The 26658-nt window shown below is 37.6% G+C and overlaps 1 protein-coding gene across 1 annotated transcript; it reads right to left on the bottom strand.

Moving 5' to 3' along the window:
* Nucleotides 1-14620: 14620 nt before the first annotated feature.
* LOC114163511 lies at nt 14621-16741 on the bottom strand. The gene is made up of 5 exons (XM_028047816.1): nt 16329-16741; nt 15989-16115; nt 15610-15846; nt 15512-15515; nt 14621-15144 (listed from the first exon to the last, which is right to left on the bottom strand). The coding sequence occupies exons 1-5, from the start codon at nt 16739-16741 to the stop codon at nt 14621-14623; spliced, it is 1305 nt and encodes a 434-aa protein (XP_027903617.1).
* Nucleotides 16742-26658: the final 9917 nt, after the last annotated feature.

The following is a 26658-nucleotide window of genomic DNA, read 5'->3' as shown; positions in this document are numbered from 1 at the left end:
CAAACAATTTGATCTTTGGTGTGATTTAATGCGTTCTTGTGTAATATGAGGTTGCATACTTGTTAAAAATATTGATTGGAACAAGTCTTGTATGTAAAAGATTGATGTTTGAGTTGAATTTGCAAATTCTGCATTCTGCATAAATCTCTAGTATTTTAGCCAACTGATTTGTATTTTTAATCGACTGTTTCATAGCTTCAAGAACAAATTAGTCTATTGTTTTATATTTTAATCAACTGAAAGTGTACTGGTCTGCTGCATTTACATCCAAACTTTCCAGTCTATTTCATTTAATTAAGCTTTCGAAAAAGTTTTATAAAACCAATTCAACCCCCCTTCTTGGCTAAAATCACCATTTCAAAACTAACGTGGGCGCAATTCCAGTATCGAACTTAGAGCTTTCACCTAGAAGAATTCTTAAACTAGGCGCAAACCTACAACAAGATGGCCATGACATAATTGCACCTACAATAACTACCAATGCCAACCTGTTCGTTTGGTCAGCTGCAGACTTTCCCATCGTTGATCCTTAAGTTGTCGTTCACAAACTGTCTGTATACAATGAATCTAGGTACGTCTCCCAAAAGAAGAGAAAGTTAGGAGAAGAACGACGACTAGTTGCAAAAGCAGAAGCCAAAAAATTACTAAATGTCGGATTCATCGATGAGGCACACTACACCACCTGGCTGTCCAATGTTGTCATTGTCAAGAAAGCTAGCGGCAAATGGCGGATGTGTGTTGACTATACGGACCTCAACAAAGCATGCCCCAAAGACGCATATCCTTTACCTAGCATTGATAGGTTAGTAGACGGCGCAGCCGGGAACAAAGTGCTTAACTTCCCAAACGCTACTTAAGATACAATCAAATACCTATGGCTCCGTCTAACATATTCAAAACCGCCTTCATAACTGAAGACACCAACTACTTCTACAAAGTCATGCCCTTCGGACTTAAAAACGCAAGCGCTACCTATTAGAGGTTAATGGATAAAATGTTTAGCCATCTGATAGGCAAGTGTGTCGAAGTGTACGTAGATGACATGGTTGTCAAATCACCCAGCCACCTGCAACATTAAAAGGATTTGTCCAAAGTATTTTCCGCACTGCAAAAATATAACCTCAGACGTAACTCCGAAAAATGTGTTTTCGACGTAGATAGCAGAAAATTTTAGGCTTCATGCTAACACAACGAGGAATTGAGGAAAACCCTGAGAAATGCAAGGCCATAATAGAAATGCACAACCCAACCAACGTCAAAGAAGTACAACGCTTAGTGGGCCACCTCACTGCCATATCCAGATTCCTGCCAATGCTAGCGGACCAAACCCGACCAATCATCCAACTCTTAAAAAAATCTATGAAGTTCTCTTGGAGCGATGATTGTGAGCGAATTTTCCAAAACCTTAAAACCACCCTAACATCCCCTCTAATCCTCCGCAAACCAAACATAGGCCTCCCTCTACTAGTATACATCACAACAATTGACCATATAGTTAGTGTCGCCTTGGTCTAGGAGTTGGCTGGTGTTCAATATCCAGTATACTTCGTCAGTTAATCTTTACAAGACCCAGAAACCAGATATCAGATGGTGGAAAAACTAACCTAATCTCTAGTAAATGCTCAAGATGGCTTTGCCCCTAATTCCAGACCCACCAAATTGTCATTAAAACAGACTACCCCTTTCAAAAAATCCTCCAGAAACCTGATCTAGCGGAAGGAATGTCATCTTGGGCTGCAGAACTATCCGAATTCAACATCCGCTATGAACCACACAGCTTGATCAAAGCCCAATGCCTACTTGACTTCGTCAACGACCTTCAACACACCCCAGAAGTGGAACAATAGACACTATATGTTGATGGTTCCTTCAATCCTAGGGGCAAACGTTGATATTGTTCTAGAAGGCCCAAACCATATACTTACCGAAAAATCCTTATACTTTGCATTCAAAACCTCCAACAATCAAGCCGAATATGAAGCCATCCTGGCCGGCCTATTCTTGGCATGGGAAGTCGGAGTACGCGCATTGACATGTAAAACGAACTCCAAATTAACGGTGGGCCACCTCAATGACGAGATTCAGATTAAAGATGTCATCTGCTTCAATACTACCACTTTGTCCGCAACATCATGAAATCCGACTTCGACGAAGTAAAGATACAACATATACCAAGAGGGGATAATACCCGAGCAAACGCCTTGTCCAAATTAGCAAGTACAAGGCATAATGGGCAGCACAAGTCCCTCCTGCAATAGACGTTAGCAGCACCGTCAACAACACACATATGTCTAAGCATAGACAAGGTCGACAATTGGATGACTCCATATATCCAATATCTGAAATCCAGAAAACCCCCAGCCAACGCTGACAAGAGATGGCCATCAAAAGTAGAATGATACACAATGGTCGGCGAAAATTTATACAAACATGGATACGGACAACCCTTGCTTAAGTGCATCACGAAAGAGCAAGTAGATTATGTAATTAGGAAAATTTATGAAGGGATATGCAGATACAACTCGGGATCACAGACCATGACGACCAAAATACTCAGAGTCGGCTATTTCTGGCCTACCATGGAAACAGATTGTAATGCTTTCGTCAAGAAATATATACCATGTCAGAAACATGGCAACCTCGTTCACTAGAAACAAGAATAGTTGCACGCCAAACTCTCCCCGTGGCCATTCATAAAGTGGGGGATGGATATTTTGGGATCATTTACCCCCGACAAGGGGCAAGTCAAGTTCCTCATTCTAGGAATTGATTACTTCACAAAGTGGATAGAGGCTAAACCATTGGCCACAATCACAGCACAACAAGTCCAATAATATGTATGAAAGAATATAATATGCCAGTATAGGGTGCCGCACACTATCATAACTGACAATGGACAACAACTCATAGATAAGGAACTCGCTAAATTCTATACCAGCCTAGGCATCAAGCATATCACCAACTCAGTGGAGCATCCGTAAACCAGCGGACAAGCCGAAACCGCCAACAAAGTCATACTAGTCGAATTGCGCAAAAGATTAGATGGGGCAAAAGGTAGATCATCGAAGGAATTATTTGAATTATTGTGGGCCTATAGATGTACCCTTCAATCCGCTACGAACGAATCTCCCTTCAATTTAGTATACGGGCCGAAAGCAATGATACCAGTCAAGATCGGGGAACCATCCTTACGAAGACAAGTATACGTCTACAACAAAAACCAACAGAGTTTATGTGCCAGCATAGAGTTACTAACATAACTATGAGAAAAAGCGCAAATTAGAAATATGACGGTAAAACAAAGAGCGACAAGAAAATATAACTCAAAACTTTGTCCGCGAACTTTTGTCAAAGGGGACCTGGTGTGGAGAATGGCTATCAACACAATAGAAAAAGATGGCAAGTTCTCGGCTAATTGGGAAGGACCGTATAGAATACGAGAGGATTCGGGAGGAGGCGCCTACATGATAGAGCAATTATCAGGAGAAGAGATACTGAACATGTTGAATGTATCTCACCTCAAGTTCTACTTTAGTTAGGATTGCCAATGTAATCAACACAAGTAACTTGTAACCCTGGATGTAGTCTTTTTTCTCACCTGGGATTTTTACCTAAGGAGAGTTTTGGCCAAGGCGTTTTTAACGAGGCACTCTAACATTATGAATAAAAATAAGGGTTCTTCACACATTCGTGGGTCAGATACAATTTTCTTAAGTTTTCCACCACTTACCAAAGTAAGCGGCCTGGGTCGAACACTTACTTATTAAGATATTTTCTTAAGTTCCCCACCACTTACCGAAGTAAACAGTCTGGGTCGAACACTTATTCATTAAATTATTTTCTTAAGTTCCCTACCACTTACCTAAGTAGGCGGCCTAGGTCGAACACTTACTCATTAAGTTATTTTCTTAAGTTTCCCACCACTTACCAAAGTAAGCGGCCTGGGTCGAACACTTACTCATTAAGTTATTTTCTTAAGTTCCCCACCACTTACCAAAGTAAGCGGTCTGGGTCGAACACTTACTTATTAAGATATTTTCTTAAGTTCCCTACCACTTACCTAAGTAGGCGGCCTAGGTCGAACACTTACTCATTAAGTTATTTTCTTAAGTTTCCCACCACTTACAAAAGTAAGCGGTCTAGGCCGAACACTTGCTCATTAAGTTATTTTCTTAAGTTCCCCATCACTTACCAAAGTAAGCGGCCTGGATTGAATACCTACTCATTAAGTTATTTTCTTAAGTTCCCCACCACTTACCAAAGTAAGCGGCCTGGGTCGAACACTTACTCATTAAGTTATTTTCTTAAGTTCCCCACCACTTAACAAAGTAAGCGACCTGGGTCGAATACTTACTCATTAAGTTATTTTCTTAAGTTCCCCACCACTTACCAAAGTAAGCAGCGTAGGTCGAACACTTACTTATTAAGATATTTTCTTAAGTTCCCCATCACTTACCAAAGTAAGCGGCATGGGTCGAACATGTCGCATAATCACAATTAACGCAAACACAATCATAAAGTCATAAAACGACGCACTGATAATCATAGTAAAAATAGTAGCTAACGACATCACACAGCGCGGTAACCATGACAAGGCATTCTTCAAATTATAATACCATAACGATGTAAAATGATTGTTCAAAAAGAAAATAATTGTGCAAGTTATTACAAACTTAGAACGAATACGAATCAAAATTTAAACATAATCCTAAGGTATAATTAGTCGCAACGTACCTAGTTTCGTCCCAATGTGTCTAAATGGTACTCGCTTTTAACTTTGTATCTACTTAGTACCCAAATTAGTTAATTTGCATCAATGTGGTCCATCCCGTTAAGTTTTCAGAAACGCCGTTAACAGATCAGTGATGTGGCATTGCAGAACGGATACGTGTCAATGAAAATAACTATACAGTGGAAATTTGTGGATAACGTGTCATGCCCTATTTGAATTGATTGTCCCCATTCAAAAAACCCTAATTTCCCATTCCCATCTTCATCTTTTTCTTCATTTTTTTGTCGGGAAGTTGATTTGTTGTAGGGGTAAGGTGGTGAGTGAAGTGGGAAATGTCGCATGGTTTTAGTCATTCGTGGTCGTCTTGTTCGTGTGGGTCACATAGCCACAGCGTTTCTTCTCCTGGTTCTGTATCTGGGTCAGTAGGTGGAATACCACATATCCTTCACATTGGCATAACCCATCTCCTTCAGAATACCTAAAACACCATTAAATTAAACCACGCACAACATTCAACCACTAACCCTAAACCCCACCATCCCAACAATAAATAATACAATCAACGACAAAAACAAATGGTTTGTGCACCTGCAATCCCAAATAGCTACCAATTTGATGTCAATTACACCTTCAATTTTGTCCACAACGCATGAAATGGACCAAATTTCGTAAACCCTAACTCCAAAAAACCCATATTCTATCGCAGAAAACGTTCCAATTCTGTTCCCAATTCATGCCTTTTTTTCTTTTCAATTTCATCTTACACTGCACTGTTCCACATCACACACTACTCTCGTGCCACCTCATAACATTTTTTCTCACTTAACTGGTCAACACAGTCAGACGTTATCTTATTTAACGGAGTCAACGAAAAGGGACCATATTGATGCAAATTAACTAATTTGGGTACTAAGTAGATGCAAAGTTAAAAGCGGGTACCATTTAGACATATTGGGACGAAATTGGGTACGTTGTTACTAATTATACCTAATCCTAAACGATCAGATCAACATCCATCTCCACCAGAGTTCCATCATCCATAGGGTCTGCATCCTCGGTAGCCACCACCTTGTCAGCTTCCTCTTCCGAGCTCGAGTTCATTTCATTCACAAGACAGCCGTCCACCACGTCCTTATTGACATCGAACCTGGCATCAAACACGGCCATATCCTTGTAGAAAAAGGCCGTTTGTCGCAAATCCATTTGGAACCCATTTATGTGCTCTTGAATGATGTGGCCCTTTAAATCTTCAAGTTGAGCCCATCATTCTTTTCCTTCAGCTCGTCATAATTTACCTCCATGTGAGAAATTTTTTCATTCAGCTTCTTTTCAGAGTCTAGACATCTAACCTTCCACGACTCCAACCGCTTCCTCTCCACCAGCCACTATTCGCTCTCCTTCTCCCAAGTCGTTTTCTCCTCCGCATGCTTCGTTGCCTAAACCTTCAATTCCTCTTGGAGTTCCTCCATCTTGGCCCACCCACCTTCCTTGATCTCCCTTTACAGTAGAGTGCCCACCCTACGACCCAAGACCAAGGCCTTACTATTGAACTCCAGCATGGCTTTAATCATCAAGTTGGTCTCCATGTTGTCTATAGAGGAGACCAAAGATTCAGCCAAGGAAATCTCATTGTCATGGCGAACTGTGGTCCCTAGTAACTCAATCAGACAAGCTTACGACTTCTTCGCTGCAAAGGTAGATCTTGGCCCCAACAAGGTGGCCCTAACTCGCTTCAAGTCCTTCCCGACACCTTGCTTTGCAGGTATAGTCACCTTCCTTTTCGATCCCTCGTGGACGTGAACCTCGACCAACGGTTCCTGCAGATTGGGAACATCAATATTCCCGACATTTTTGGCCTTTTAAGCTTGCTCCTTGCACAAAGCCTTGAACAGATTCAAGTTCTTCTTGCCAAGCTGAGCCATGATGTAACATCCCTACTGAAAATTACTTAATTAAAATAAATAAATAAGAATTGAAAATAAAAGTCATAATTTTATTATTCCCAAACGGGAGAAAATTTATAATATCCTTTAATGTGCCATAATTTAAACAAAACTAAAGTAATAATGTTATTACAAGTTCCAAAATTCAACAAAATAGTAGAAAACATAATAAAACCCCTAGCTCAAAGTCCCCCAAACTAGCCCTCTCCCTGTCGCTATGCATCAACAGCATCACCTGGAATACCATATGCTCCCGTGTGACAAGTCACACAATCATCGCCAAACACAAACAGAAAGGGTGAGCTCATAATAAATTAACACATAAGTTAAGAATATAAAAAGAACCAAACTAATTTATTCTATTTAGTTCTTGGCCAAGACCTTAATACCCCAAGGCTTTTCAACCTTCAATTCACACAAATAGTTAACCACGGACTCAGGATTTATGATGCTCACACGAACTTGCCCGCTCGTGGTCCTGCCTCTACAAACCTCTCCGCTCGTAGTCCTACTCTACGAACCTCCCCGCTCGTAGTTCTGCTCTACGAACCTCCTCGCTCATAGTCCTGCTCTACGGACCTACCCGCCCGTAATCCTGCTCTACGAACCTACCCGCCCGTAGTCCAACACACGAGATCCACCAGCAACGAACCTCCCCATTCGCAGCATCTCTCAAGTGTGAGCATGGAACATACAAACCTCCCTGATCGTATCCCCACACGAGAGTAACAAGATATGAACCTCACTGCTCATATCATCACGTTTTCACCACCATCCATGAACTTACCCATTTATGGCACAACATCTCCTTATCCAAGTCTCTCATCACTTCGTACAAGCAACACACGCAAACCACTGCCTGCAGCGTTATCGCTTGGTGCTGCCTAAGTGCCAACAAGCGAAAATCCTGTGCAGACCGCCTGGCGGGACACCATTGCTGCCAAGCGACAGGCCTCTCCCATACCCAATGTTTCAGGGTCTATCGCCTGACAGTTCACAACTTGCCACTAGGCACCACGCGTTGTAGGGACATCCCTGCTGCTACTATCGCCTAGCGGCCACCTCGCGCCGCCAAGCACCATACTAGAGATTGCGATTTATATTGGTTTAGCACCCCCAACCCATCACGTATGACGATGAACTGATTCAATATACACCTCCAATTTACAGTACCTGATTTCCAATGCCTTCCACACGTTTATGCCTCAGTCTTGGTTACATCCCAATTTTATTCCTCCACTTAAACTCAATTCTAGGCTTAAAGTTGGAAAATAGTACAACCACTGGCTACCTAAAACTTATGATAGAACCAAAATCTTAAATCAATCCCTGTACCAATTTCAGCTCATTAGCAATCCTATACTTAACCAATTTTTATACACCTTTTCATCATTCAATTACTATACCTAATTTCATCTACTCCTACACACCAAAACCCACATTTCCATTTTAGTTATCCTCCCTTTTTCTCATTTCCCTGTTCCAAATTGTTAGACCATAATTAAGAATTCATTACCAAACTCTAAGTCATTTTACCGTAAGCATATCATCTCACTCCATGTATTGCCTTGTTCATCACTAACCCCCATTCAATTATCTTAATCTCTTTGTCACACTTAATTTCTTTTCAACTCAATTCAATGATAACTCTCTCTCAGCCATCCCATAAGTTTTTAGAACCACTCATTGTGCACCGCTATCGGTTGGCGACGACTAAGATGCCGCCAGGCAATACATCAGTCCCTGTGAAAAACCTAGGTTTTTTTGTGCCTTCAAACACCATTTTGTTTAACATGAAACATCCAGTAATTCACCCACGAACTAATAGTTCACAATTATCCCATTTTCTGATGCATACTCAACCAATAACATCATACTAATCCAACCAAAACATAATTGATTCATAATTATACTTAAGAAATCGAATTGCTAAATCATCTCCCAAACCCTAACAAGGTTAACGTAATTGAATGCCTCCCATTCAATCCCCAAGATTCATCCGCACATATAAACATTCGTAATTTCGCACTTTTCATGAATTCCCATCGTACACATGAACAATTCCAGAGAACCCAATCCATCACAGAATTCAAAAACACATACAGAACATATTTCACGCTTGTGTCGCCTGGCGGGCTCACCCTTTCCGCTAGGCAGTTCATCTCAAAAACCCATAATTGGGTTAACACTTATGTGTCGCCTGACGGCTTTGAATGTGCCGCCAGGCGGCTTCTGGGAATTTTTTCAGAAACGTGAAAATGATAAAGGTTTAATTCAACAGAGGCATCACATTCATGCATTACAGTACAAAATTAATTATAGAGTATGTATACACATAAATGAACTCCCCTAACCTGGATAGTTCTTGCTCAATTGAAAAGAATTAGGACTCCTTTTGTGCCACCACTAGTCCAACCTTTGTCTCCTCTCTAATGCACTTGATGTTCTGGTTTAATTCACTCAAAATCACCTTCAGAACTCCCTTTCTCTCTGCCAATTTCGTTTGCCCTTTGTTCCCTCACTTTTTCTCTCTTTCTTCTCCAAAAACAACCTTAATTAGACCATTAACTAAGCCTTAATGCTTGTTAATGATATGAAAACGAAAATTGGTTTGAATTGGGTGTTAATGGCCATTCAAAGACCATTAATGGCTGCCTTCCCAACCTACTAGGTTGCCCTTCTTGTAGCTAGGGTTTTTCCGCCCTTTCATATTCATGCCAAAAGAAAATTTGGCAAAAAGAAAATTCAATTTATTCTTAGCAAGGTTTGAGCACAAAACCATTCAATCACAAAGCAATTTCACAACCAATTCAATTAATTCATGTTTCATAATAATTCCTACAATTTTAGGATTATAATATCACTCATCATGATCAATCAAAACATTAAATAACACACTTATTAAAATAGCATACACTTTGGCATACATAAGACTTGAACCCAAGTCCTCTCCACACCACTAAGTACTCTCAACCACTTGAGCTAGTACTTTTCCACATCATAATAATCCACATTAAATGCCATAAAGGCTCTTACTACCCACATTTATTAAATAATTATGGGTTAAATATGTTTTTGGTCCCTCAAATTTTAGTGAATTTTGGAATTAGTCCCTCTTTGAAACTTTATACCAATTTAGTCATTTATCTTTACAAATGCATGGATTTAGTCCTTCTTACAAAATTTTGTTAAGTTTATTTGACATTTTAAACCCATTTTATGATAATATTTTATTTAACATTGAAGCGAAAATATGTCAAAAGGTGTAAACAATTCAAATACTATCATGAAATGCACTTAAAACATCAAAAAAACTTAATAAAATTTGGTTAAAAGGACAAAATCATGTATTTTTAAAGATGAAGGACTAAATTGGTCTAATGTTTTGAAGAGGGACTAATTTCAAATTTCACTAAAACTTTAGGGACTAAAAACATATTTAACCGAATAATTATTTACTTAATTATTTAAATTCCTCGGGTCTTACACATGAGACTTGCAAAATAAGCAATATCGGTTATTTCTCTCGAACACAACATAACGATAAAAATACGAAATGATACCTACTAAATCAACAAGTGGGTGCATAGATAAATAAACCCTAACTAAACCCTTAGTGGGCATCTTATCAACGTATCCACCACCTCCCTATCAGCGACCGACAACTCCTCCCTCTTTGTATGCTTTTATCGCCACAGGTTGTCGGTCCAACTAAAAGGGAACTTTGTACTTCCATCGTCATTGTAAAATAGAGAGCATCCTGGCTCCTTTATCACCATCTTGAAGAACCCATCTTTGAAATGTTTGAAAGATTGGGAGAAGACATCTAATTTGCTTATCCCTAGGCGGCTTATCAAGGACAACCACGTAATTGGACTCTTAGGTCGAGTGTCGTAAAAATAAAAAAAGCATCACGGTGATGGGTGGAGGTATAGAGACTGGCACAACACCCATAATGCTTGAAGATAACCCTAGCTATTAGGATGTAGTTGGGTAGGAGTAACGTTGAGTAAGCGGAGTACCCCCATCGTAAAGTCATCAAAGGGAATCCACATATGTAATTGAGAAAAATGACACATACATATAGAAGAATCCTTCTGTGGCTCCCTCTTGGTCGTGGCAAATACAATCAACGAAGTTTACCCTTTCAAAGCACACTATGCTCCGCCGAGGACCCCTCTCGAGAATAGAAACACAGTTCAACCAGACATTCAGTATGCAAGACCTTCTAAAAAGAGAATATTGGGTTCGTACGTTTACAACTACCCACTTATACCCAGCTTTTGCCGACAAGCTGCTCTCGGCTATCTCCTCTGCCAAATCTTCTCTTTTCTCAACAATAACCTCTATTGGAATCCCCCCTCATTGGCCAATTGGCCACTACCCTCATCCCCTGATCTTCCACTACCACTACCTGAATCGAAAGAAGACACACTATCATTATCACTAGACATACCTTTTGAGTATTTTAAGGATTGTGGCAAAAACAAGGAATATATCAGACAGATTTCAAAGGCAATCGATGTACTTTTAGCAAATTTTAGCAAATGAAGCAGAATAAACAAATCTTATTCTCAACCTCTATTTATAAGAACATTTATGCATCCATAAAGTTTTCTCGCCTAAACGTTGTGCATGCGAAACATCACAACGAATGCAAAGCATCACGAATAAAAATCGACTGCACAAACCCATCTGATGCGATCCTTGACAACTGACGTCTCTTCAACTACTCCCATCACTTCTGACATAGTCTTAGCCACGTTCTCACTTCTTAAGACTGGGGGACAACCATATCCCTTAAGACTACGAAGAAATGAGCAATTTTTTTCTTGCAAAAATTACCAAAACAAGCATGTAAACCTCGAGGTGACCTATCCCGCCAAAGGCTGGGGACTGGTGTATCGAACCTATGCCACCAACACTGGTATGGTTAACCACCTGTTTCAAGCTGACAACATGTAACCTTCAACATGACCTACCTCGCCAAAGGCTGGGGGATGTATTATACCTAGGCGATCCTGGCTAACTACTCGGTCTGAACCGCCTACGACTAGCTCTAACCGCCTACGACTAGCTCTATTATAAGAAGAAGAGACGGATGGTTAACTGAACAATGAAGTAGCGCATAAAACCACTAACCTCAAACTTAAGAAATTACAATGAGGCCTCCAATGTCAACTCACTAACATAGGACTTGGGCTTGGCCTAGGCCCATTTAGGACCTGAACATTAGCCTAACACAATAAAGAGGGCCCAACCCATAAGAAGGGAAGAACATAATTAATGACTCTATACATGCATGTGGACCCCAACAATTAAATATACGTTTTCATTAATTCACTAATCTGTGATTTGACTTTTGAGAGACTTTGCTAACTTGATCGTCAGAGTCCTTTCCGCAGGTAACCCCATAAGGTTCAAAACCGCCAACGTTAAGCGAAGACATATCCAAACCAAGGAGTAACCAATCCGAGAATTCAATGATTGGGGTAAGATGTGATTTGTGTTCCCTGATGTTGTGTTATTGTTTCTATAGGAACATTAGGGTTAGGTTTTTGTAGAGACATCCTTAGGTATCTTTTATTTGCATAGAGGCCCTTAAACTCTTCTATATAAGGGGTGCTCCTAGATATGTAAAAGGGTTGAACATTTTGAAGTAAAAACACTCTTGTGCCTCAACCATTTGTGAGAGTTTTCGGCCTAGGGAGTGAATACTTTTAAGCCTTATCTTACATAGCAAGTGGCGACACACATCCACTCATCTTCAAGGTTGCCATGACTTCTAGCCTAGCCTTGTAGTGGCATGCTTCTCACATTTTTACCATTCCTTTCCTTTCCATTTTATGTTTTCTTCTTCCTTTAATTTTTCTTGGTTTTCTATGGGTTATGTGCTTTCCATTTCCTTTTTGTTTTGAATCAATCCATCATCTTCTCTTGAGCTTTGTGAAACGAACCTTTACGTCTAGATAGTATGCTATCCTAACGTCCAGTGGGGATTTCATTTAGCTTTCTTAATCAACTGACACCATATTCAATAATCTTTAAAGGAAACAAGATAATCCTTCATCATGTGGTATTTAGAGCCTAGGTTATCTTGAATATGGTGTTTTTCATGTGCTCAACTTGTTCTTGTAGCTATCTTGGTATGGTTCAAATCCACTTCCATTACACAAATAGTGCTGGCAGAAAACGTGACAATTTTAAAACATTAAACTGCACCAGCTCAATGGTCCAAAAATTATGTTCTTTGTTTCAAAAGAAAGCTCTTTGAATCTAGTTTCCAGAAAAAAAAGAACCAATGCATTTGGAGTTTTGTAGAGAGAGCTATGATCAAATTAGTGAGCAAAGGTCAGATCTACCAAGAATACATGAATCCTTGTTTTCAGGTTATATGTGACAGTTTGGCTACGGTTTTTGCACCTTTTTAAGCTCCTAAATGTTGTTGGATAACATGTCTTTGGATGCATAGTCATTGAGCCTCAAATCCATGAGTTTAAATGCATGATAGCTACATGTTTGTGTCTTTGTGTATGTCATGTTGAGTCTTTAAATATGCCTAACTTTTGCTTGAGTCATATGTCATGATAACTTTAAGTTTTCTTATTCTTGTTTTTCCACGTATTTGAATCTTGCTTTCAATTTATGTCTTACTTGATGTATGCTCCATGAAATTGATTTTGGCCTAAAACTTGAGGACCTAAGTGTCCAAGCCACCTAAAACTCTTTCTCACCATTTTATGAAACTAGTTGTGGAAAGAAGAAAATTTTGCACCAATTTTTGCCTAAAAATCGAGAGCAACCTTGCTCCTTGGTGAACTAAAAGAGTGTTTCTCACTAGGTGTTATGCTACTAGTTTTCTTACTTGAGAATTGGGTGATATTGGCTAATTAGTTCCATGCTTTAACTTGGTTATGATCTTTCTTGGTGTATGCAAGATTTTAGACTTGAAGATGCTTGTCAAGTGCTTTCCATAGAGTCTTTAAAATGTGATTTTCTTGTTTTAGTCTGGTTAAAATTTTTGTCTCAAACTTTTCTTCTTTAGAGTTTAGCTTTCCTTGTTTTTGTGCTTTTCTTGTTTGTCACTAGGTGTTCTTTGTTTTGTCGTAGTAGTTTTCTTTTCTTCAAACTCTTGGAGTGTTGTGGCCGAATCACTTGTCTTTCCATTTGAGTGCTAGCCTTGCCTTGTTGCTTTGGGAGTGTGATCTAAACACTTGGTTGCATTTTGGGTTGGAATCACTACCAGAAAAATGCTAACTATCGATGGTCAGAATCCATCGGTAATAACGTTTTACTAACGGACTTTCTACGGCAACATATCCGTCAGTACACCGCTCGTCGATAATCATTTACCGACGGGTTGTTCAAGTCCGCCGGTAATTACCGACGGAAACATCCGTTGCTCTATCCGTCAGTTATTACCGACAGATGAGATCATCGATAATTACCGACGGCCTCATCCGTCGGTAAATGCATTCGTGAAGTCCATGCCATTACTGATTGATATATCCGTCAGTAATTACCGAGAGAAGCATTCGTTGAAAATTACCTACGGATATATCCGTCTATAATGGTATGGACTTCACGAATGGATTTGCTAACGGATGAGTTCGTCGGTAATCAATCGGTAAGAGTAAAAATTTGGTCTAAGTTTATTTGTTTTTTAGACATTCCACAATACCTGCATATAGAAAATTCCAACACAGACAAATCCAACAGTCCAACATTCCAGCATTCCATTATATCAAATATTATATCATTATCAAACTCCATCACAATATATATCAGATGACACACTAAATTGTTTATAAAACAGAGAAAATAACATGGAGCACAGGAATGTTTGTCAAATATTACATAAGCACGATCAGTACCAAGAAGGAATAATAGTACACAGGTTTATTAAGTACATGTTGAAGGAAGTTTGTCTTAAGAACATGAAAAACTAATAATCTTCATAATTAGGAGAAGATTCTTCATTTAGATTATCGTCCTCTTCATTATTTTGTTGTTGAGAATGAGGTGGAGGGATTTCAGAGTTTTGTTGAGTAGGGTTTGGCTGTTGTGGCTGTGGCTGTGGTTGTGGTTGTGGCTGTTGAAGACGAGCCTGAGCATTAGGAGTGAGATATTGCAGAACTAGGGATTGAAAGGACTGAAACTTAGACCTCAATTGCTCATTTTCCTCCAGGCTGCGTGAAAGTTGCTGCCTAATATTAGTGAGGTCCTCAGTATTAGAAGAGAAAGAAGCTGGTAGTTGGTTCAGACTTTCATTTGGACCAGTATATTTTGAAACAAGTTGACCAACCCCATAAAGTCTTCCTTTCTTTTTCCCTCTTACTGTCTCAATCCAACACCTAGTCCTGATAGAATCATCCTGTGTAGGATCAGCAGAGGATTGTTCTTGTGTTCCATCAGCACATGACGAAACCTCATATATGACTTGAGAAAGCCTAGTCTGAAATTCTTCCTCTAAGTAAACAATGAACAATTATTATTCTGTGGTGGGATACATTTAAGAGTAAATAATATTGAACAATAAAAGAGACTTACATTTGTCTTCCTAGACCTCTCATCCACATACTCGCCAGTACCTTTCTAAATAGACCTCTCATCCTCATATATGACTTGAGAAAGCCTAGTCTGAAATTCTTCCTCTAAGTAAACAATGAACAATTATTATTCTGTGGTGGGATACATTTAAGAGTAAATAATATTGAACAATAAAAGAGACTTACATTTGTCTTCCTAGACCTCTCATCCACATACTCGCCAGTACCTTTCTAAATATGTGTCTGCTGAAAGACTTCATCAAGAAACACATGGCGTCCCAACTCACGTGCCTGCAACAAAATGTTATAGAGTTAGATTTGATTTGATTTCAAACTTTAAAAATGTAGTTCAAATATGACAAATAAAAACATTTAATGTGTTTACCATACGAAGGGCATACTCGTAAGTGGTAATGGATCCCCTTATATGTAGGGTTCCACCTGTTTCAGAAGCCCTATTCTTTTTTGTTGCAATACATTTGCTTCGATAACTTGGAGAATTCCAATGTTCTAGCAGCCTTGTCCACACATCATTAGGAATCCATTCTAGCCTTTCTCTACCCATTCTAGCATCTCTAAATAGCTCAAAGAGACGATGAGAAGCTTTGCCGTTGAAATTTCTCTTAATGGCAATTTCATGCTCTGGTGCTCACTAAACTCTCCTTTATAACACAATTTAAACATATAAAACATTATAAGTATCTTAAACATGGAATAGTAGTTAACAACATAATTTACCTATATAATAAGTTAGAACACGTTACCTTGAAGCGTTGCCAAAAAATGTCCTTGTCTTTTTCAGGTATTGATCCCCATGATGGCCAAAGATTAAGAAATTGTTGCTTGATTGTCTTTGTGATAGCCTGTGAAGCAACTCTATATGGAACAAACCTATAATTCATGGAAAATTGTTAGAAGATGAAAGAAGTTACATAATATAAACAATGAGAATAACTAAATTTAAATATTACCCTCAACTGACAGGTTCAATCATCGGGCGGTCCTGCAGAGTTGGGTTAGGTTCTGCATCTAAATCAGGATCAACCATAGGTTGTGGGGCAACTATATCACCTGCAACTGGGATGGTGCAGACTGCTGACCTACGACAGAAGATGGGCCACCAATCGAGGCTGGGGATGGTACAATATGAGGTGATGGGGATGCTCCAATGTCTGTAGAAGGGGTATGTAACCCAGTGTGTGTGGAGCTGAGGAAGATGAGGATGGTATATGTGAGGGTGGTACAGAAGGGGGCCTGGGAGCAACAACAAGGGTATGCAACCCTATGGGTGGAGGTTGAGAAAATGAGGATGGCATATGAGACGCCGAGATAGATGTAGGGTTATGTAACCCTGTGGGTGGAGGTGGGGAAGATAAGGATGGCATATGTAAGCCCAGGGTAGGGGTGATGGGTCGGAGTGGAATCCGAAGCATATAATTATTACGTCTCTTTCTTGTTTTTGCAATACCTTTCCCTTTATCAACTGGGGGTGGTCGAGGTGGATCTCCCGATGACATGGCGTATGGAGTTTAGGATCTAAGTATCAAACAAATTAAGATGGTGTATGATAACAAACAAATATACCAACTTAATAACTATTCATTAGACATATTACACAAGTTGAAGTACAACAACAAAAAGTTCTAATGAAATGAAAAAGAAAGACAAACATATTAAAAAGTTAAGTACAAAAACAAAAAAGAAAAAGTTAGTCATTATCACCACTTTCATCCTCATCGTCGTCGTCCTCTTCATCCACTTCTTCAGTTTCATCATCTTCTTCTTCTTCTTCTTCTTCATCTAGATCTTCCTCCTCCTCCTCCTCTTCCTCTTCTTCTTCTTCTTCTTTTTCTTCTTCCTCCTCCTCCTCCTCCTGTTCCAACTCTTCATCATGACCTTCTATGTGATGAAATCCATATACACGTTCTACTTCAATTACTTCGTTGACATGTGACATTTCATCAACTTGGTAAGGGACATCGTCTTCCACCTCATTTGATTCAATGCGACCTCTCGGCTTTGTTTTAATTGCAACACACCAACCACGATTGTCTTTTCAAGATGGTGGATATTGTACATAATATACTTGTCTAACATTGTATGTCAAAATAAATGGATCAAATGCTTGGTACCTTGAAGTCATGTGAATGTCCACAATGTTATATTTAGGATTCACTCTTGTACCTTTCCTTGAGGGATCAAACCATTCACACACAAAAAAGTACAACTTTCTTCGGTTTATTAGAAGTATTGTAATCTAGTTCATATATTCTATGAATGATCCCATAAAAATAATTTTCACCTCCTTCGGTAAGGCCCTTCACATGAACACCACTATTTATAGTCTTTTTCCCTTTGCTTCATGCGTTAGTATGGAACTTGTACCCATTCACGAAGTCCGTGTGCCATTCCTTGACACATTTCATTGGCCAATTTGACAAAGAAGAGTTACTCACCCAACCACTACTTTAGTCACTCTTGAAAGGGAAAGGATAAAAAGAAACATGATAAGTTCCCTTCTAACTCTCATCAAGAACCACCAAGTCAAAGTAAGTCACCAAGTGATCACATTCACCATTCCACTTCTCCAAGATCAAGTTCATTAAATGTTTTAAATGTTTGGGTTATAATCACATTGCTTTAAATTGCCTAACCAAGAGGACCATGATTTTAAAGAAGAGTAATGATGTTGAAAGTGAACACTCATCTCCCATTCTCCTCAAAAGAATCTTCTTCCTCTAGTAAAACTAAAATTTTTGAGAAAGATCCTATGTTATTAAGGCGCATGATAGGTCAAGATCAAAGTGAGCTTGAGCCAACTATTTTTCAATCTAGATGCAAAATTAACAAATGGGTTTGCTCTCTAATTATTGATGAAGGAAGTAGTACCAATGTGGCTAGCACAAGGTTGGTGTAAAAGCTTATCTTAGATACCATTCCTCATGATATGCCCTACAAGCTTGCTTGGATAAGTAAAGAGGAAGAAATAAATGTCAATAAACAAGTCCTAATTAACTTCTCTATAGGAAGCTACAAAGATGAGGTGCTATGTGATGTTGTTCCCATGGAAGTCACACATATCTTACTAGGTAGGCCATGGAAATTTGATAAACAAACTTTACATGATGGTCATACCAATCAATACATTTTCTTCATAAATGGAAAAAAGACCACTTTACTACCTCTATCACCTCAAGAAGTTAATAAGGATAGAAATATAATAAGAAAAGATAAAGAAGAAAAAGAAAAGGGGCAAGCTTTCACTAAGGTGTTACTTGCCTACAAAAAAATTCTTCCAAAATAAGATGTGCATCACCCTTCCTTTTCTTCCCAAGCCAAAAAGGAAGGCCCAAATCACAAGCAAGAGAGGAAGAGTAGTGATGAGTTCAAAATTTTGGCCTCATTTAATATTTAAATTTGGGGTTTTAATAGAATTTTTGTGCTTAAGGATTGCTTTAATTAGGATTTGCGATTATTGGATTTATTGAGTACGTAAGGTAAAAATGGCGTAAAAATTGATTTTAGTTGCATAAGATATTATTGTATATTCTAACGTTTGTTAATGTAGCTGAAGTTTAATTTGGGTCATTAAAAGTGTGGATTTGAAATATTCAAAGTTACAAAATAAGTCCAAAATCAGCAAATTCTGGAAAGAAATAGTCAGGAGCTAAATGCACCCCCAGTTTTTATTTACACACTCCTCCTGCAAGTGGACCACAAACACCTATTCTGCACCCCCAGTTTTTACTAAGTTGCACCCTTCATACCACTTAAATTCAACTCAACCAGATTATGCCATGTAGTAATCCCCACCTTTCAAATCAGTCCAACCACATGATGACATGTGTCATAATCCTCGACTTATTAAACTAACAAATTAGAGAATGACACGTGGCGACATCCAAGCACTCAAAATTCAACCAACCAAATGGTGCCACGTCATCATCTTCATCTCTCCCATGAGAAACCCTAATTTCTCCTCAAACCCTAGCTGCCACCAGCAACCATGGTATTAGTCGTAGCAGCACCATGCTTGAGCAAGCACACAGATCCACGCGTGCAAAGCCATTACTCGTCGGAGCATATCAGAAAACAGTCGCCAATCTTGCCGGAATCTGCATCACACAACCGTCAGCTTCATTCTTCCATTGCATCTGCAGAAACCCTAATTTTGGAGAGAGAAAGTACTCTACCACATGTCAGCAACTAATAGGGCAATCAACTAGTCAAAACTGGTCAAATCTGGTCAACTGGTCAATGGAGCAGTCAACTTTGGTCAAATTCTGGTCAATTTTGTAAAAATGGTTAAATGAGAGGGGTAGAATTGGAAATTGGATAGAAATTAAGTTGCTAATTAATTAAATAAAGATAAAATATTTTAGCAACCGAACAGATAAAGTCCAAGTCCGATTGAAGCCTATATAAAGAGGCTTAAGGGAGTAGAAGAGGGACACTTAGCAACTCTCTGGTTTTGACAGATATCGTCATCCACCACATCTCTCATTCTTGCCTTTCTTTTATTTTCTTTCCTTCATCATATTATCATGTATTCCATCAAAGCCATGGAGGGCTAAGCTTTTAGGGTTGATTCCACTATAATTTCTTAATTGGATTCTGAGGTTAGGTGAATTTATGTATTTGTTATTTTGATTATTGTTGTGGTTTTTGTTTATCTATGTCCTTTGCTTCTTAATTGAATAGAAAATAATGATTTTAAATCTACACGCTTGCTAATCATATGAGTTAAAAGGTTTTTAAATTCAATTGAAACTTTACTTTGATTTTATTTAGAAACTTTCATTTGATTAAATAAGTTTTTGCCAATAATTGAGACTGTACTTTGATTAGAGGTAATCACTTTAACTAAAATTAGTCAAGGTTTTACTTTGATTAATTAAGTTTTCTATTTGGTGAGGGAACAAAGCAATAGACATGATTAGGCATAGTAAAATTTAATTGAGACTGTACTTTGTTTGAATTTACTATGGATAATCTAAAAATTCTCACTTTTAATTGAGACTGTACTTTGATTAAAATTGAGAATGCCAACAAATTAATTGAGACTTTACATTGATTGTTTTGTAAATCAACAACAATAATTAATTTAACAATAATCTCTAGATAACCGATGAAGAATCCTATTTTGAAAAAGCAGTGGAATTGACCTATTTTCTATTATTGTGTTTACAATCTTTTATTTGTGTGACATTCAATCTTTGCATATCAAAACCCCATATTTTTATACTTACTAGTTTTAATTGCATTTTTATAAGAATCAAATATTTGAGATCAATTTCGTATTCGTTGTGAGACAACTCAGGGTTATCTTAACCCTAACTAGTTTGTTCACTACTAACTTGGCAATACTAAAGTTGCTAAAGTTAAGTAGTGGTAATTTGATTGCCTAACGACAGCAATATCAAGTAGTCTAGAAAATAAAGATGGCCTAACCAAAGCTAGGGGTAATACCATTAGAAAGGATGGAACAAGAGCTCATATCACATACCTGCATGTGTTCATACAATTTCAGTCATTGAAGCAAATTGATTGATGAAGGATTGACCACAACCAAGGATGGAGGCACATGCTTAAGAAGACTAAGCATGTTTAGAAAGGAAGTTCATTAATCCTTCATCCCTTTCATTTGTGTTTGTTATTTTTGATTCCCTAAGTTGACTTCGTTGAATCAACTTTAGTTGACATGTTGACCTTTGACTAGGTTTGACTTGTTAACTATAATTGACTTGACTTAAGTCAACATGCTAATCTATGTTTATTTGTTTTGTATGTTAATTAGGAGTGAGAAAGAATTGTTAGGTGGCGCATGGTGATTGGGGAGTATAAATGATGTGGAGGAGAGAGTAAAGAAAAGGCATAAAGTATAAAGTAAAAGGCATAAAGCAAGTGTACCTATGTACCTTTGGTCTCCTTTGCTTTTAGCACACTTTGGCCATTTTTTGGAGACATATGAGACACATTCTTTGTCTCCTTTTGTGCTAGAACGAAATTAGCCTTGCACACGCCATAGTTAGCTATTTTCTCTCATTTTTGTAACCTTATTTAACCTAGTTTCTAGAAGCTAGGGTTAGGTTTTTGTAGAGACATCCTTAGGTATCTTTTATTTGCATAAAGGCCCCTAAACTCTTCTATATAAGAGGCGCTCTTAGACATAAAAAAGGGTTGAACATTTTGAAGTAAAAACACTGTTGTGTCTCAACCATTTATGAGAGTTTTCTCCCTAAGGAGTGAATACTTTTAAGCCTTATCTTGTATAGCAAGTGGTGGCACACATCCACTTATCTTCAAGGTTGCCATGGCTTCTAGCCTATCCTTATAGTGGCGTGCTTCTCACATTTTTACCATTCCTTTGCTTTCCATTTTATGTTTTCTTCTTCCTTTAATTGTTCTTGGTTTTCTATGGGTTATGTGTTTTCCATTTCCTTTTTGTTTTGAATCAATCCATCATCTTCTTCTCTTGAGCTTTGTGAAAGGAACCTTCACATCTAGATAGCATGCTATCTTAATGTCCAATGGAGATTTCACTTAGCATTCTTAATCAACTCACACCATATTCAATAATCTTAAAAAGAAACAAGATAATCATTCATCATTGATAAACTTAATTGATGTTTTCATAACTACCAAATGCTTAACCTAAGTTTGGAACATATGATCCTTCTTCTCCGTGATTCACCCAAACATAGTAATTGGCATAAATCCAAATTTTAACAAGTGACCCTGACATACAAAAGTTTGAGGATTTTCTCACATTTGCACTTGATGCACAAATTAATAGAGGATTATCCATAGATTCCACACAAGAAAAACTTGAAGATGGAAGATTATCGTCCTTATGACAAGGGCAAAGAGCAAGAGATTGGAAGATTAAATATATTCAAGGCTCCTAATGCTACAAGCAATCAGAAATTCAAAGGATATGAAGATCATGGCTTGGAGCACATTTAAAGGATAGTGTTTAGGAAAATTAGTTTATGTTTTTGGACTTTGGGTTTTCTTTTAGAAATTGTATGTTTCTATGTTTTTGTGCTTTGAACATTCTTTAATAAATTATTTTATGTTTATGTTTTTATGTTTTTGGGCTCGGGCCTTCTTGTAGAGTTCTTAGGTTTTCTTAAATTTATGTGCCTATATATAGAGGTACCAAAAACTAATGTAGACACTTTTAGTGATATATTGAATTTTATTTCATTAAAGAGAGGGATTATCTTTGTTCTTGGCTTAGGCCTCAGGTTCTTATCAAAGATTAACATTTTGTGGAGAATCTTCCTTGACTTATCAATTTTATTGATTGTGGTATCTCTTTTATCTGTTCTTATCAAAGATTTATATCTTTGTGACGAATCTTTACTTCACTTATCAATCTGCTAGGTTGTGGTATCCTTCGTCTTTGTCTTATTTCGTGCTTTTCTCTAATTTATTTTCATTGTATATTTGGAAGATTCAAATTCAGAAACGGTCGTACTCTTTCCTAGATAGGATCGTATCACAAACACCTTATCCCTTCATCTAAAATAAAGTAAGGTTGATCCATTGCCTTTGATGCAAAGTCTCTCACTCAATTAATGACTTCTTCTATGAGTCACCTAGAAGGATCAAGCATGTTATTCATCTAGCTATGATCCATTTCTTCTACATGTCCAACACCAAGGTATTAATAAGTGTTAGACACAATTGAAAAAGAAAATTGGTTCAATTCTCCTAAACAAGTAATTTTCATTACCTTCAAATAGAGGTAATTCCTATTTCTTTATTTTTTTTTAAAGAAAGTGATTCCACAATGCAATCACTTTCAATATGATCATGCATATAATTAGGAGTTGACCATGCTAAATAAAGTGGATGTTCCTAGGTTCAATTCACATTTCATTAACCATGTTCGCATCATTGGCATAGTACCTCATCTAATTTCATAGAGACTAAATTCACAATTCAAACCCTAGCTAGGCTATCACACTAGTTGCTTCCAACTTTGGTTCTAACTTGTGATTAAGAGATTTCAACTTGGTTTTAAATCTTTCATTGAATTTCCAATATTAGGTTAATACTATAAACTAATTCGGATGTTTACACATGTATAAAAACTGCATTTTAGAATTATAGAACATGCAACATTTGCACCCCAAACAATAAAAAGTCAAGCTGTCAAAGCTAGTTTCCAAGTGCGATTTTTTAGCTATGCTTCATTTCAAATTCATATACATATGAGAAAAAGCACCATCTTTGGTCATCATGACCAATAATACATAAGTATGGGCCTGAGCACCCAACATGTCTACAGATAACAAAAAACTTCAACACAAATACTAATAGCTAACATTAACAGTAGACAACTTAAAACAACACATTATAAACAACATTTTATCATTTTCAAAGACGTACACAAATTATCTGTGTATCAATCCTAACTCTAGAATAGACCTTCACCATCGTGCCACGTGGTTCACCTCCAGACCAAAACTCTCCTGAGGTGAACCCCATTTCTGCAAGGGCAAACTTAGGATCTTTAGAGTTAGAACCTTGTAGGAAACTTGGAAAAATTAGTGAAAATGTGGAATAGAAAAAGGTTGAAATTCCACTTTGTACAAGAAATGTCAATATTTCGGGCTGTGGAACTCCAATTGAGGTGATTCCAAAACGTGGTGAAAGTTCACATTCTAAACTATAATTTAGGCTTAAGAAACACTAATATTGGGCGAGAAGAACGAGAGTTATGTCGACGAGATAAATCTTGGCAGAATTAGGTTTTTTTCCTAAAATTTAGGTGAAGAAGAAAGAACAAGAGGTGAATATGAAAGATGGAAGGAAAAAATTACTTTTTCCAAAGGAGGAAACACACAAAGGATGGAAAAGTCCTTTGATACAGTCAAGGGTTCTTTATTCACTAGAGAACTTAGGAGAATCACTCTTATGAAGATAGAACAAATGAACTCTAATATTTCTGAATAAAACTTAACTTTCTTTTCATTGATGAAAATAGTCAAGCTTATACAGAAGATTTAACCATCAGAATTACAAAAGACTCATGAATTGCAATTACATCTCACTTAAGCTAATAATAATCTAATTACTTAAGGATTGATTGTGACTGAAATTGTGGCAACCTAAAAGTCACCCAAAATCATTGAACTATGCATCCTTTTAGTCTCTCAAAGGTTGATGATTAAGTTGTCAATTGAGCTCTTATTACAACTTGAAATAAAACCAAACTAGAGCCCGTTAATTAATTAACCCAAAACATAATTTAGTCAGCCAATTTTATAAAAGATTGGGTCATTATTTAAACAAAGTAATAACTTTAAAAAATTGCACCAAAGTGGCATGTTAGTTCTTCTCAATTTTGGTCATGATTCAATTCACAACCTTAGTCTTTTTCCTTGAAATTTGGGCTTGTATTCAAATAATATGGACAACACTTGGTGAAGAGCTTCCTTAGCTTTCCTTGCTTTAGCCTTTGTCATAGGTCCTCTGTGTTCTTCAAGTGGATCCTTGTCCTTACTCATTGTCGCGTCTAATCATCTCCTTTGCTATACCTGAGAGACCAACTGTTTTTAATCACAAATCCATTTCAAAATCATATAACAAGTTCAATTTTTGACTTTAGAAAATCAGATATCTCACCCTCAAAACTCCATAACTCATTGCCAAGAATCTAAGCTCCAAGTTATTGTTCCTTCTAACAAACATTTCAATCACCGTCAACTTCAACATTGGGGATCCATTAAGGTTTGTCAATGTAAACTAATCAACAAATCAAAGAAGGGATTTGACCCTTACTTCGCAACTCCTGCTCAAATGTGTGAAATCGACAATGGTGTGGATTCACACAAGCCCAATGAACCCTCAAATTGATTCACCTCCTACCACAACATTCGCTGATCTTAAACAATCTTAATCTTGTTTGGGAAAACGCTGCGATAGGAATGAAGAAATAGCCTCGAGATGGACGAATGTCGCTGGAAAGGATACTTAGTCTTGTGTGAGGAACGAACCCTATTGCATGAAGAACCGGTTCTAAATGAATGTTAGCTATATGCTTATGAAGGGTATTCTTTCAAAGAATCTTTGTTCCTAGTCCATACCCACATTTAGGGAACTTCTGAACTTCATGTTCACATCTTTGTCTCCCTCTTTCAAGTGAGTTCAATTAGCCCTTAAGGTCATAAGAGAGCTCATATGTACTTCCTTACCTATGAAAGCAATTGATTCTCTTATAGCCTTCATTTCCTGAGGAAAAGAATAATTTCTTAAAAAGTAGAAAGATATGAATCCTCTATTGTGCCTTTATAATACACTGATTACCCACTAATTTTGACGTTTTAAAATATATTAAAAAAATATTTAAAACATCAACACAATATATTTTTAATGCTCAGCAAAAGACAATCCCAAAAAAACTAGTAGAGAATCTAAACTCCTTAAAAAGGCTGAAGTTCGTATAATGATCGGTAACATGAGTCGGCAATACCATGACTCTTTCTATTTCCAAGCGATGACCACTTATTATGACTCTTGAACCAACCGTATTGACACTTATGTCGCTTGCTGCTCGAAGAAATGTGGAATGGAGAACTGGGTGCGATAGAATGGAATGGTTACTCGAAAAATGAATACTGCTGGGTGCGCGATAATGGAATGGCGCTCGAAGCGGGATCAAATGGGGCTTAGGGCTCGAATGAAAATGAAAACAGAGAGGAGAGAAATTTTAATCCTAATTCAAAATTTCATTTCTCACTTTAAAGCCAATGTCGGCCTAGAGTCGTAAACACATGACGCTATTGGATCACAGAAAAGAGGACACTATTGCGTCACATACAAGAACGACGGTAAAGCGTCGACACCATAACTACGCCATTGCATCGGAAAAGAAACAATGTTCATCACAAAAGTCGACGCTACACTTGTCTTTTAATTTAAAATATAATTTTATTTTATCCGACATGGTTTTCTCATTACTAAAGTTCATTTAATTTTTTTTAATAACTTTGCATCGGCATAGGCAGCACTAATTAATAATATAAATTATAATATGATTGTGTGTTTAATTTTTGTTTTCTTACACAGCATCACTTCAGCTTACATATCGCTGCTGGCGCTATGAACGTCTTACATCTGGCCGACCGACGCTTTTTGTTTGCAGCTAAAATGAAATATTTTTGTACGCGTTATTCTTTCTTCTAAATAAGAAGACTTCTTGCACTTCTATCTACATCTAGAAAATCTTCCACTTAACGCGTTTCTAGTATTCCTTCTAGAGTGTCTCCCTCGTGGTAATCCTACTTCCATTTTTTGAAACTTAATTCTTCTTTTTTTGTTTACACTGCATGATACTATTGTTATATACACTACAAATTTTATAGGAATTAGGAGATATCAGAGTTTAGTGAGACACTTAGATATTTGGGTGCATACATGA

This window comes from Vigna unguiculata, chromosome 9, assembly GCF_004118075.2.
Source record: "Vigna unguiculata cultivar IT97K-499-35 chromosome 9, ASM411807v1, whole genome shotgun sequence".
In the NCBI taxonomy this organism is placed as follows: Eukaryota; Viridiplantae; Streptophyta; class Magnoliopsida; order Fabales; family Fabaceae; genus Vigna; species Vigna unguiculata.
The sequence above is the reverse complement of the archived record's forward strand: the minus strand, read 5'-3'. Positions and strand labels throughout refer to the sequence as shown.